This window comes from Gregarina niphandrodes (assembly GCF_000223845.1).
Source record: "Gregarina niphandrodes unplaced genomic scaffold scaffold00053, whole genome shotgun sequence".
Taxonomy (NCBI): Eukaryota; Apicomplexa; class Conoidasida; order Eugregarinorida; family Gregarinidae; genus Gregarina; species Gregarina niphandrodes.
In genome coordinates this window covers 2,235-13,810 of record NW_011645820.1, presented here as the reverse complement: position 1 = coordinate 13,810, position 11,576 = coordinate 2,235, and the positions used below count along the sequence as shown (strand labels likewise).

The 11,576-nt window shown below is 53.0% G+C and overlaps 6 protein-coding genes across 6 annotated transcripts; 3 read left to right on the top strand and 3 right to left on the bottom strand.

Annotated features, from left to right (window-relative positions):
- Window positions 1–59: 59 nt before the first annotated feature.
- On the top strand, window positions 60–3,501 carry GNI_165100 (NAD(P) transhydrogenase; the record flags this gene model as incomplete). Its single annotated transcript, XM_011134868.1, has 2 exons — window positions 60–161; window positions 433–3,501. 2 exons carry the CDS (start codon window positions 60–62, stop codon window positions 3,499–3,501), a joined length of 3,171 nt encoding a protein of 1,056 aa, XP_011133170.1.
- Window positions 3,502–4,078: 577 nt separating this feature from the next.
- Window positions 4,079–4,908, bottom strand: GNI_165090 (hypothetical protein; the record flags this gene model as incomplete). Its single annotated transcript, XM_011134867.1, has 2 exons — window positions 4,079–4,676; window positions 4,763–4,908. The coding sequence occupies 2 exons, from the start codon at window positions 4,906–4,908 to the stop codon at window positions 4,079–4,081; spliced, it is 744 nt and encodes a 247-aa protein (XP_011133169.1).
- Window positions 4,909–5,354: 446 nt separating this feature from the next.
- Window positions 5,355–5,660, bottom strand: GNI_165080 (hypothetical protein; the record flags this gene model as incomplete). The annotated part of the gene is made up of 1 exon (XM_011134866.1): window positions 5,355–5,660. One exon carries the CDS (start codon window positions 5,658–5,660, stop codon window positions 5,355–5,357), a length of 306 nt encoding a protein of 101 aa, XP_011133168.1.
- Window positions 5,661–6,003: 343 nt separating this feature from the next.
- GNI_165070 (hypothetical protein) lies at window positions 6,004–7,208 on the bottom strand (the record flags this gene model as incomplete). Its single annotated transcript, XM_011134865.1, has 2 exons — window positions 6,004–6,236; window positions 6,311–7,208. 2 exons carry the CDS (start codon window positions 7,206–7,208, stop codon window positions 6,004–6,006), a joined length of 1,131 nt encoding a protein of 376 aa, XP_011133167.1.
- Window positions 7,209–7,433: 225 nt separating this feature from the next.
- Window positions 7,434–8,759, top strand: GNI_165060 (hypothetical protein; the record flags this gene model as incomplete). The annotated part of the gene is made up of 1 exon (XM_011134864.1): window positions 7,434–8,759. The coding sequence occupies one exon, from the start codon at window positions 7,434–7,436 to the stop codon at window positions 8,757–8,759; it is 1,326 nt and encodes a 441-aa protein (XP_011133166.1).
- A 462-nt stretch (window positions 8,760–9,221) lies between these two features.
- On the top strand, window positions 9,222–11,370 carry GNI_165050 (GETHR pentapeptide repeat (5 copies) protein; the record flags this gene model as incomplete). The annotated part of the gene is made up of 1 exon (XM_011134863.1): window positions 9,222–11,370. A coding segment is annotated over one exon (2,149 nt), but the record flags the coding sequence as incomplete, so codon positions are not given.
- Window positions 11,371–11,576: the final 206 nt, after the last annotated feature.

The window sequence follows — 11,576 nt, the reverse complement described above, 5'->3', positions numbered from 1 at the left end:
AAGGAATCTGAAAAGGAGAGATCGCTGAGAAGAATACTGGTTAATTAAGAGCAATAACAATGGAGGGTTCCCTGCTGCAGCGCCTGTTGTGCTACGAAGACCAGATCCAAAACGGCAAGGAAAACGTGGCGCTCTCAGTTCCCGTTGAGCGTGTTTCGATTGTAAGTCCATCCCGGTTGGGTGTGTGACACAGGGTGTGTGACACAGGGTGTGTGACTTCCACACACACAGGGTGTGTGACTTCCACACACACAGGGTGTGTGACTTCCACACACACAGGGTGTGTGACTTCCACACACACAGGGTGTGTGACACACACACACACAGGGTGTGTGACACACACACACACAGGGTGTGTGACTTCCACACACAGGGTGTGTGACTTCCACACACAGGGTGTGTGACTTCCACACACAGAGTTTATGGTTGTAGTCGGTGATTGGATGTCCGAAGGAGACTTACAGGGGTGAGGCGCGTGTGGCGATGACTCCAGAGACGTCGGCGCAGTTCGTGAAGAACGGGTTTACGGTGAAGGTGGAGGAGGGTGCTGGAATGTTGGCGAACTACACGGACGCGATGTATAGCGAGGCGGGAGCGATAATTGTGAGTCGGGAGGAGGCATGGCGGTGTGAGTTAGTGTTGAAGGTGCGTGCGCCGGATGCGGTTGAGGTGGCATTGTTGAGTAGTGGTGGTATGTTGATATCGTTACTCTGGCCGGCACAGAATGTGGAGGTGGTGAAGATGTTGGTGGAGCGAGGTGTAACGGCTTTTGGGATGGATCAGATTCCACGGATTTCTCGTGCACAAGTGTTTGATGCGTTATCTTCAATGGCAAACATTGCAGGGTATAAAGCGGTGGTGGAAGCATCTCATCTCTTCGGTCGTTTCCTCGGAGGCCAGATGACGGCTGCTGGACGTATCCCACCGGCAAAAGTGCTGATTGTTGGCGCTGGTGTAGCAGGCTTGTCTGCGATAGCAACAGCCAAGAAGATGGGCGCGGTTGTTCGTTGCTTTGATACTCGTCCGGCTTGCAAGGAACAAGTCGAAAGCTTGGGAGGCGAATTTCTGGACCTCCCTGGATTCGAACTTGCCGAAGGCTCAGGAGGCTACGCCAAAGAGATGACTCCCGAATTTATCCAAGCGGAAATGCTATTGTTCAGAACACAGGCACAAGATGTCGACATCATCATCACCACGGCACTCATTCCAGGACGACCCGCACCCAAACTATTCACCGCCGACATGATCGCCCTCATGCGACCGGGAAGTGTCACTGTTGACCTCGCCGCAGAACAAGGAGGAAACATAGAGACCACCGTACAAGACGCATGCATCACCACTGCAAACGGAGTCACTTGCGTCGGCTACACCGACCTACCTTCGCGTCTACCCACTCAAGCTTCGCGTTTATACGCCCAAAATGTTGCAAAGTTCGTACTAGCACTCAAAGACAAGAACACCAAAGATCTGTTACTCAACTTCGGAGACCTCGTAGCACGCGCTAGCATCGTCACACACCGAGGAGAGAAACTCTGGCCCGCCCCTCGACATCTCTTCCCCGCGCCGCCCGCGCCGAGGGCGAAGCCCGCGGCCGCGGCCAGCGCGGCTCCGGAAGAGGAAAGGAAGAAGACGTTGGCGACTGCATTATCAGTTGCCTTCGGTTTGTGTTCGCTGATAAGTTTGAATGTGTTGTCACATGACGTGAACTTGTTGACGATGGTGGTTGTGTTCGCATTGGCGGGGACAGCGGGTTATCAGGCCGTGTGGGGTGTGACACCGGCGTTGCACACGCCGTTGATGTCTGTGACGAATGCGATATCGGGAGTGACAGCGTTGGGTGGGATGGTGTTGTTGGCTACTGCGCGTGAGTCGTTTGCATTGTCCCTGGGCGCGTTGGCTACGGGTGCGTCGTTTGTGAACATCATCGGAGGGTTTACAGTGACTGCGCGGATGTTGGACATGTTCCGGAGGCCAGGCGACCCGGAGGAACATAATTACTTGTATGGCATCCCGGCTGCGGCTGCGGGTGTGGTGTACGTGATTGCAGACGGCGTATTGGGCGTGGACATTTCGGAGTTGACGTATTTGGCCGCTTCGCTCTGCTGCGTGGTTGCCATTGGCGCTCTGAGCAAACAGACCACCGCGCGGTTCGGCAACGCCATGGGCGTGGTCGGAGTTTTCCTAGGCGTGCTCTGCACGCTGGGCCTCACACTTGACAAGAGTTCCTTCCGCGCCCGTTTGCTAGCGGGTGCACTCGTGTGTGCCGGTGCAGTCGGCGGCCTCTGGGTCGGAAACCGCGTAGGCGTAACTGAACTGCCGCAGACTGTGGCTGGCTTCCACTCGCTCGTGGGTCTGGCAGCAATGTTAACTTCCTTAGGACACTTCGTTGTGCACCCATACTCAGACACGGAGTACTCTAGCACCGCCGGCGCTGCTGCAGCGGCTGGCACCTTCATAGGCGCAGTGACGCTCACTGGCTCGCTGGTCGCCTTCGCCAAGCTGCATGGCCTTGTTAAGTCGAAGCCGCTCTCGCTTCCTGGCAAGAACAAGTTGAACCTAACGCTCCTTGTCGTTCAGGCTGCTCTCTTCGTATTCTTCATCCAGGGCGGGAACGGTGGCTCTGTCGCCGTTCTGGCGGACGCCACAGGGCTTCAGCTACTGCTTGCTACGGCCGCACTCGCGCTCTTCCTCGGATGGCACTCTGTCGCATCCATCGGTGGCGGTGACATGCCCGTCTGCATTACCGTACTCAACTCCTACTCGGGCTGGGCACTGGTGGCTGAGGGATTCATGTTGGATAACCTGATGTTGACCATAGTGGGTTCGCTCATCGGTTTCAGCGGCGGCATTCTGTCGTACATAATGTGTGTGGCCATGAATCGTTCTCTTGCGAATGTACTGTTCGGCGGGTACGCGACGGCTGCGCCGAGCCCGGCTCGATCTCGCGACCAGCAGATCCGGAGTCATCGCGAAGCCACTGTCGAAGAGGTTGTTGAGGCTCTGGCACAGGCGCAGCGCGTGATCGTTGTGCCGGGTTATGGCATGGCCGTTGCGCGTGCTCAGTACGCCGTTGCTGAACTGGCGCAGGTACTGCGAGCCAAAAAGGTGAATGTGCGCTTCGGTATTCATCCCGTTGCAGGCCGCATGCCCGGCCAGATGAACGTACTCCTGGCAGAAGCTGGAGTCCCCTATGACTGGGTCGAGGAAATGGAAGAGATCAACGACGACTTTGCTGCAACTGATGTAGCACTCGTCGTCGGGGCTAACGACATTACCAACTCCGCTGCCGAAGAAGATCCCCAATGTGCCATAGCAGGCATGCCCGTCCTACAAGTATGGAAAGCTAAAACGTGCGTATACCTAAAACGGTCCATGGGCGCAGGATACGCCGACCTAGACAATCCGGTCTTCTTCAAAGAAAATACTCTCATGCTACTCGGAGACGCCAAAAAAACCACTGATCAGCTCGCAGCTAAACTGAACACCTACTTCCAAGTCTAACCCTGAGCAACTTCAGCAACATCAACCATCAACTATTCCTCCATCAACTGTTAGATAGATTGTTCCATGCTCGCTGTATTTTAAACAATGATTCTATTTACATTATTTATACGAATTCTCTGCTAAGGAAATCCCCCCCCCGAATCACCCCCCCCGTTCCACCCCGAAAAACCAAAAAACAACCACCTACACGCCGAGTCTTATGACTCGTCGTAGCCTACTCCGCTTATGACTCGTAGCCTACTCCGCTTATGACTCGTAGCCTACTCCGCTTATGACTCGTAGCCTTCTCCCCTGGTGTTAGTTAGCATCGCTGTCATAACCAACCAGTCGTTGTCGAAAAAAAAAGCCAGTCAGTCAACACTGCCAGTGTTTACACAAGTGTTGGTAGAACTCCATACGTTTATCTATGCACATATGGTTCAAACTGCAGTACGTGTAGGGCACGCTAATAGCATCTTGAACTTCTGCGAAGGTTGCGTTGACGTCATCACCATATTTGAAACATCTGCGAACTGTTCTCCGTGGCTCACCCTCCGGTAATCCAAAACGCACCTCCACTCGCCCGTCTTCTTCTTCACGAAGTGCGGCGCGGCGGCCCACTCGAGGGACGGATGACTCCAAGCTTCAGCTGCTTCTCCACCTGCTTCTCCAACTCGGCCCGCAACTCAGGCTCGAGATGCCTCAACCTCGCTTTGTACGGCTTGCCGCTCGCCTCGAAACGCGCCTCGTACTTGACGCACGCCACCTTTGGGTTCTCCCACACGTCTCTGTATGCGACCAACAGATTCCACAGCTCGTCCCTCAGGCTCTGGTCCAGGTGTCCCGTGCCCTCCACGAATACCTGCCGCTGCGTCTCGAAGGGATCCTCCGACTGCTCCTCTAACACTGGTGGCTGCTCTTTGTACTTCTCCGCAAGCCGTATCTCATCAACGGCGCCTCTCTGCGCCGCCAGGACCAACGCCTTCCCGGACCTTCTCTCAATCAAACCAAACCGCTCCAATTCTACCCTCCCAAGGAGGTTCGGGACCCACGGTTGGTCATGCACCGCGAACTCTACTTCGTCCGTCTCGCCGTGCACAGTTACCGGTACCAGGTCCGTCACGGGTAGTGACCCTGAACCCAGCACTGTGCTTACTTGCTGTCGGCGCTGCGACACTCTTACGCCAGCGCGACTGCAATCCTCTCTCCTCAGCAGGCTTACCTCTGCGCCTGTATCTTGCTGGAACTCAATCTCGACCCCCTTCACGAGGGCCCTTACCGAAAATTTCGGCCGTTACCCGACTCTCCGGTCACGGTTCCCGCGACTCGTGACTCCAGCGTCGTGTCCTCTGTCGGCTCATTCCGACGTTCCGCGCCCCCTGGGCCGTCACTCTGCACTACCTTCTCGACTGCGGCCACTGGCATGCCGACGTCCTCTCCTGGCGCTGGCTGGCCGTTCTTTTTCTTGTCGGAGCCCAGGTCCTTGTTTACGAACTTTTGCACCGCCTTCAGGTAGTCGGTCCTGGTTCTAGCTCCACGGACATCGCTTTGCCTTCTCCGGCCTCCACGAACGCCTTCAGCCCAGCTATTAGCGTTTCGTCGTGGTACTGCTCGCCGACAGCCGTCGCGACGTCATCCGCCCACTGCTCAAACTCCTCTTCTGTGACGGCGGTGGGAGGCGGCACTTCGCTAGTTTATTCTCCCAGGCTTGCTGCTCGCGCGAGTTAAGCTCGCGCACCGACTCTGGAAAGCGCCCTATATACGCATAGCCTAGATACACGCTCCTCTCGCTTACCCAGTTTAGTGCCCAGTCAATTGTGGAAGCCGTTGTCATAACCAACCAGTCGTTGTCGAAAAAAAAAGCCAGTCAGTCAACACTGCCAGTGTTTACACAAGTGTTGGTAGAACTCCATACGTTTATCTATGCACATATGGTTCAAACTGCAGTACGTGTAGGGCACGCTAATAGCATCTTGAACTTCTTCAAATGTTGCACCAACATCATCACCATATTTAAAACATCTGCGAACTGTTCTCCGTGGCTCCCAGACATCACATATGAAGGCACCCCCTTCAGGTCTGGCACACGTCTCAGGGAAATTCATAGGCTCCGCACTATGTGACAACATCTCGGTGTAACATGTGCTCACGTCTCTTTCCACGTTGATTGCTACCATCTTGGACGGAGGTATAGGGCAGTCGCCGTCCAAGTAGCAAGCCTTAAGTCTGTAGTCATCAAGGCCAGGGAGATGTATTAGTCTGAGCCAGTCATGATACCAAGGCGGCAAGCATCCTAGCTCACGTTGTCGTTCCGACGTCACGCACAAACGGTGGCCCTCGACACATGTGACGCCGCCCTCGGGGGTCGAATTGGCGATTCCATCAGCACAGGGGACGATCTTGGTCCACCCAGCGGTTAGACATTTGCCCCTCACGCGGCAAACGTCGTAATTCGGGCTCCTATCTATCTCACTCAACTTATCAAAACTGAGTCGGGACTTCAGCGGCAAACACCCTCTCTTAGGCATTAATCTCGACGTCAGGCAATACGGGACATCCTCTACACACAACGCCCTTTCCGGGTGGGTCACATTGCCACAGGGCAAGATCGCGTGCGGCTCCCGCGTTGTAAGTGCCGCCCTGCTCGTCGTCGCCGCCCTGCTCGTCGTCGCCGCCCTGCTCGTCGTCGACCACGCGGCTGATTTCGGCTCCGCCGTAGTCGTCAGGTTCGCGGGCGGGCTGTTCGTCTCCAGCTTTGAGTCAGCGACTTCACATCTGCCGCTCGCGCGACAAACGTCCAAATACGATGGTATGCGATCCAACTTACTAAGCTCCAGAGGGACAGTGTAGTTAAACTGCTGACAGACCTTCTGAGGGTCAACTTTCATCATCAGGCATAATGGGACCCCTTCGGCACATGTTGCCTTATCCAAACGGGTTGAATTGACACAGGGTAAGATCTTCGCGTAATTCTCCAAGTCCTTGGATTCATTGTCCGAGGGCGCACCACCGACGCCGGGAGGAAAGAAGTTAAAGTAGCACCCCGCCAGCGCAAACAGCGCACCGCCTGCAACCGCCACTTTCGTTTGCAGTGGGTACTGGTTGAAAGCATCGCGTGCAACCTCGAGGCAGTCTGTCCACGAGTTGACCGCCGACCTTTTCATCCCCTCCCTCCAGTCTTGTTGGACTTTCGGCAAGAGACGCGGCAGCTCTTTCCGCTTTAGCTTTCTCGTAAACACTTGTAGCTCATCGGCGCCAATATCCTCATTAACGCCCATATGCCCATCGTCGCCCGTGTCCTCAGTCTCAGATTGACACCTACCAAAAGCATCTAGCCATACCTTATGTCTGATTTCAGTCCCCACGGCCTTCTCACCCAGGAACTCCTTTAGGCTGTTGCGCACGACGGACTGGGTGTACGGAGTGGTTTGCCCAGAGACAGTGAAAACCTTGAGTCTGCTTACGCTTTTGAACACGAGCTTGTATTGGTCCAGGCCTGACACGCCTTCTGACACGTGTCCAGCGTTGAGCTTGGCATCGAGCTCCTGGAGTTCGACCTCCGACCCTAATGCTACGGCGTGCACTTGGTCCTCGCCCTTCACAACAAAGGTCAAGAACCTAGCGCTCGTCTGGTCGTCAAGCTCTGACTGAATCCCCTCGCTGGTTACTAATGCCGCCAACAACTCCGCTCCCCCCACTGACTGCACAGCTACAGATGTCCTCATCCTCCAAAAAAAAGAGCTGTGATACAAACTTTTGGCCGGACGCGACAAAACGCCAGTTCGTTCACTGTTTTCCGACTCATCCATCAAGACAGTCTTCTGGTAGTTCTTCCAACCCCAAAAAATTCATTACGGCACCCCTCGGGTGTTCCCATTTTTGACTCAGTCAAAAGGGGGCATTTTTTTGACCCGGTTTATACATTAAAGAAAGACTACATTAAAGACAAGATGTTGAGCTTAGTTGCGAGTAGTTATGACATTCGGAGAGCAGCGATGCTGTGTTACGTATTTCGTTTTGAGACGGTTGAAGAGTGTGGTGATAAATTACCAGCAGTGGTCTTGACAGATTGTGCGGAGGATGATGTTTATACATTCAGTATTTGTGTTGATCTGAATGAGTCTGAGGTTTGGTTAGAATCAGGTTATGATGTGGCGGCATGTGGGAAAGTTTCACCGTCGGCAGCAAAGACTTTTTTAGAATTAGGTGCGATAGCGGATCCATTGAAGGATGTGATTTTACGTTACAAGGTTCATCGTGAAGAGGTTCCTGATGAGTGGCTGCTTGAGGATGATGGACATCCTGAATTGACTGATATGGCTTGGGTCACTAAGCACGGTTGTTGGTTCCAAGTTAGCAGTCCCGTCTTGGATGATTATGAAGACTTGGATGAGGAACGAGAATTTGAAAGCGTTAAGTTCAACTCCCTAATACGCAAACTAGTTGAAACTAACACCCACGCTCTTGGATTGGAATTACACCAAGTAGACCATGTTCTAGTCATCGAAGTTGTAAAAGAATGTTTGGGACGTTACTTACATATCCCCCCCGTCCAACGATGGATCCGAAGATTTGAAGACGACCTTTATTCAGAAACACTTCGCGAACACATGTATATAAAGGCACAAGACGTTACTAATCGAGTCTTCGAACTCTTTGACGCTATCAAACCGGCACAATTAAACGGAGATGCTATCCGCTCTTCCGAAGTCCGCTCTTCCGAAGTCCGCTCTTCCGAAGTCCGGTCCATCGAGAATTCAAGATACCAAAATGAGTCCGTTCAAAATGAAGACAGGTGGGGTCCGAGATACCAAGATGCAACTGAGCGGAGCGAAGAGAATTCAAGATTCCGAGATCGAGATGAATGCAGCGAGAACTTCGAACCTCGAGATGCACTTGTCCAACGACCAGACTCGTTCGATTACACCTCTGACGCAACATACGATGCTGAAATCACTGCAGCAGGAGAAATCACTGCAGCAGGAGAAATCACTGCAGCAGGAGAAATCACTGTTTCCATTTTCCTAGAAGGACCTGATCCTTACGTGCATATTGAAACCGAAAAAGACACACGAGTGAGAACAAGAACAAGAACCGCTAGATTGATTCGAAATCAAACACCATCCAGTCCAGTAGACGAAAGACGAATCCAAATATTTACGGAACCTCCATCAAATCATGCAGGAAGACCCACCATCGCAAGAAGAAGGGCCGTGGTCAGAAGAGTCACAACCGAAAGGCGAATCGAGTACGACGACGGGGCCAGAGGCCAATGACAACGAGATCGGGAATGAATGCGGAGACGAGTGGCAATGGTAGCCGGACACACGTGTGTGGGACACACGTGTGTGTAGACCGGACACACGTGTGTGTAGACCGGACACACGTGTGTGTAGACCGGAGACACGTGTGTGTAGACCGAACACACGTGTGTGTAGACCGGAGACACGTGTGTGTAGACCGGAGACACGTGTGCGTAGACCGAGGTTTATGCACTGGAACTGAAACAGCATTTTTTTTGTGCAACGGAGAAAATTCCGATCACTTTTTTTTGGCCATTTTTGACTACCGTTAATTAAGGACGCGTAGGTCTGCTGGTTTGCATCGAGAGAATAGAATTGTGTTGAGGCACTTGATCAAGAAGTATCCATCATTGAGTTAAGGAATTGCATTGAAGAATTGAGTTAAGGAATTGCATTGAAGAATTGGATTTAAGAATTGAGTTAAGGAATTGAGTAATGTTTGGTCCAATAGCGAGAAGAGAAGAATCGGGAGGGATAGCTGCGGCAGCTTTGGGTTACGTTTTTCGTTTCGAGACACCGGCGGAGACGGCGACTCGAACCGGCGATGTGGTGGATGGAGGTGTGGTACGTTTGGAATGTGAGGATGATGTATATATGTTCGAAGTGAGTGTGTGGACTAATGATCTGTCTGCTGATGGTCCGGTGCCTGCGTTGACTCCGAATATTGGGGATGAAATGGGGGTTGATCCGTTTCAAGAGGTTGTATTACGGTACATGGTACCGAAAGCGGCAGTGTCAGAAGACTGGTTAGAGGCGGACGAGGGACCACATTTGAGTGACATGACATGGATCGCTGAGCATGGCTGCTGGTTTCAACTCGAAAGCGAGGCATTAGGGGCTAGTCAGGCACTCGCCACAGAAGATGATGCACTAGGAGCTGAGGGATTCAACACGCAAGACGGCGAACACACACCCCGTGGAGAAGCACCCCGTGGAGAAACACCCCGTGGAGAAACACCCCGTGGAGAAACACCCCGTGGAGAAACACCCCGTGGAGAAACACCCCGGGGACTTGGTTTCGAAAGCGTGAAATTAAAAGCACTCTTAAAGATGTTTATCGCCACTAGCGCTCGAGCATTAGGACTCAAGACGCACGAGATAGACGTCGACCTTGTCATGGAGGTTGCCCGTGAATTTCTGGGTCTCTACCTCCACTTACCTGCTGTGCAGAACTGGCTCCAAAGCTTCGAGGCAGATCTTCGTGCCGACATTATGCGGGAAGAGATTTACGGAAGCATTGGACTTGAGGGATATGCACCTGAGGGATATGGACCTGAGGGATATGGACCTGAGGGACATGTTCGCGAGAAGCATGTTCGAGAAGCACACGTGCGCGAAGCACACGTTCGAGAAGCACACGTGCGCGAAGCACACGTTCATGAACACGTTCGTGAGGAACAGTGGACGCAGGAGGAACGGTGGGAGGCGGCCTCGGCACTCTGGTCGCGAGGCGGAGAAACATCGCCTCGGGTGGCTATACCGTTCGATGGCATTTCCATTAACGGGAATAATGGCGCAGTCAGTGTAGCTGTGTTTTTACCCGGTACGGTGGGACAACACGTTGAGGTTCAGACCCAGTCTGTGACCTCGGCTAGTGGACCGGATGGCTACGACGGAAAAGGAACGTCGAGAGCTATCACAGAGCGACGCATCGAGATCGAGATTGGCGCAGGAAACGGTAGACGCATCGGCACACCGCCGGGAACTGCAGGAACCCGATCTCGAAACTCGTCCGGAGCATTGACCCCTCAAATGAGACAAGCGATTGGGGGTCCAATGGAGATTGAAGTTGCTCACGGCAATAATTACGGAATCGCACATGGAGCAATGGAACATGGAGCAGTGCAACATGGAGCAGTGGTTGAAACCGCTACGGTAACCGAACGAGAACTCAAGATCGAGATCGAAGCGGGTGATGGGCGGCGAGTTGGCAAGTCTTCAAGAAGTGGATGGACCGCAAGATCGACGATTGGAAGATCGACGATTGGAAGATCGACCACGGAAAGATCAATCGACGTCGAGGTCGGCACAGGAAGCGTCGGGGTGACGACTGGAGCAATACGACGTACTCAGTCAGAGAGATTAACTCAGCGGCACGTTCAACAAACTGAGACCCTAGTTGAACAACTTACAGAAACGATGGTTGAATCTTTGGGTGATCCGGTGGCGGAGAGGATGGGAAGAACTAAGGGAGGTAAACAAGTACGACGAACTCAATCTGAAAGGCAAACGCCATACACGAGAAAATCGGGAGTTGAGATGAACCGAGGAAACCAACATGTGCGACAAACGGAAACGGTGGTAGAGGAGCTAACCGAAACATTAATAGAGTCACTGGGTGAAGCCTCAATGGTGACTGAACCACCAAGTAGAATGGGAGGTAGAATGGGAGGTAGAATGGGAGGCCAGACGGAAGTGGGTAAAGTAACACGATCTCATTCAGAAAGACAACGAAATGATATGCGAAGGGCAGCGGGGGATCGGCAAACTGAAGCTATGATTGAGGACCTGAATAACACATTGGCTGCATCGCTAAGTGACGCACGAAGTCAGACTGACGCACGAAGTCAGACTGACGCACGAAGTCAGACTGACGCACGAAGTCAGACTGACCCACGAAGTCAGACTGACCCACGAAGTCAGGACCACACAAAGCTGTCTGAAGCGGAGGCAAGAAAGCGAGCGGAGATGCGAGGGGCAGAGGCGGACAAGGAAACTGAAGCTATGATTGAGGACCTAAGTGAAGCTGTGATTGCATCTCTTAAAGGAAGGTCTGGAAAAGACTTAGAA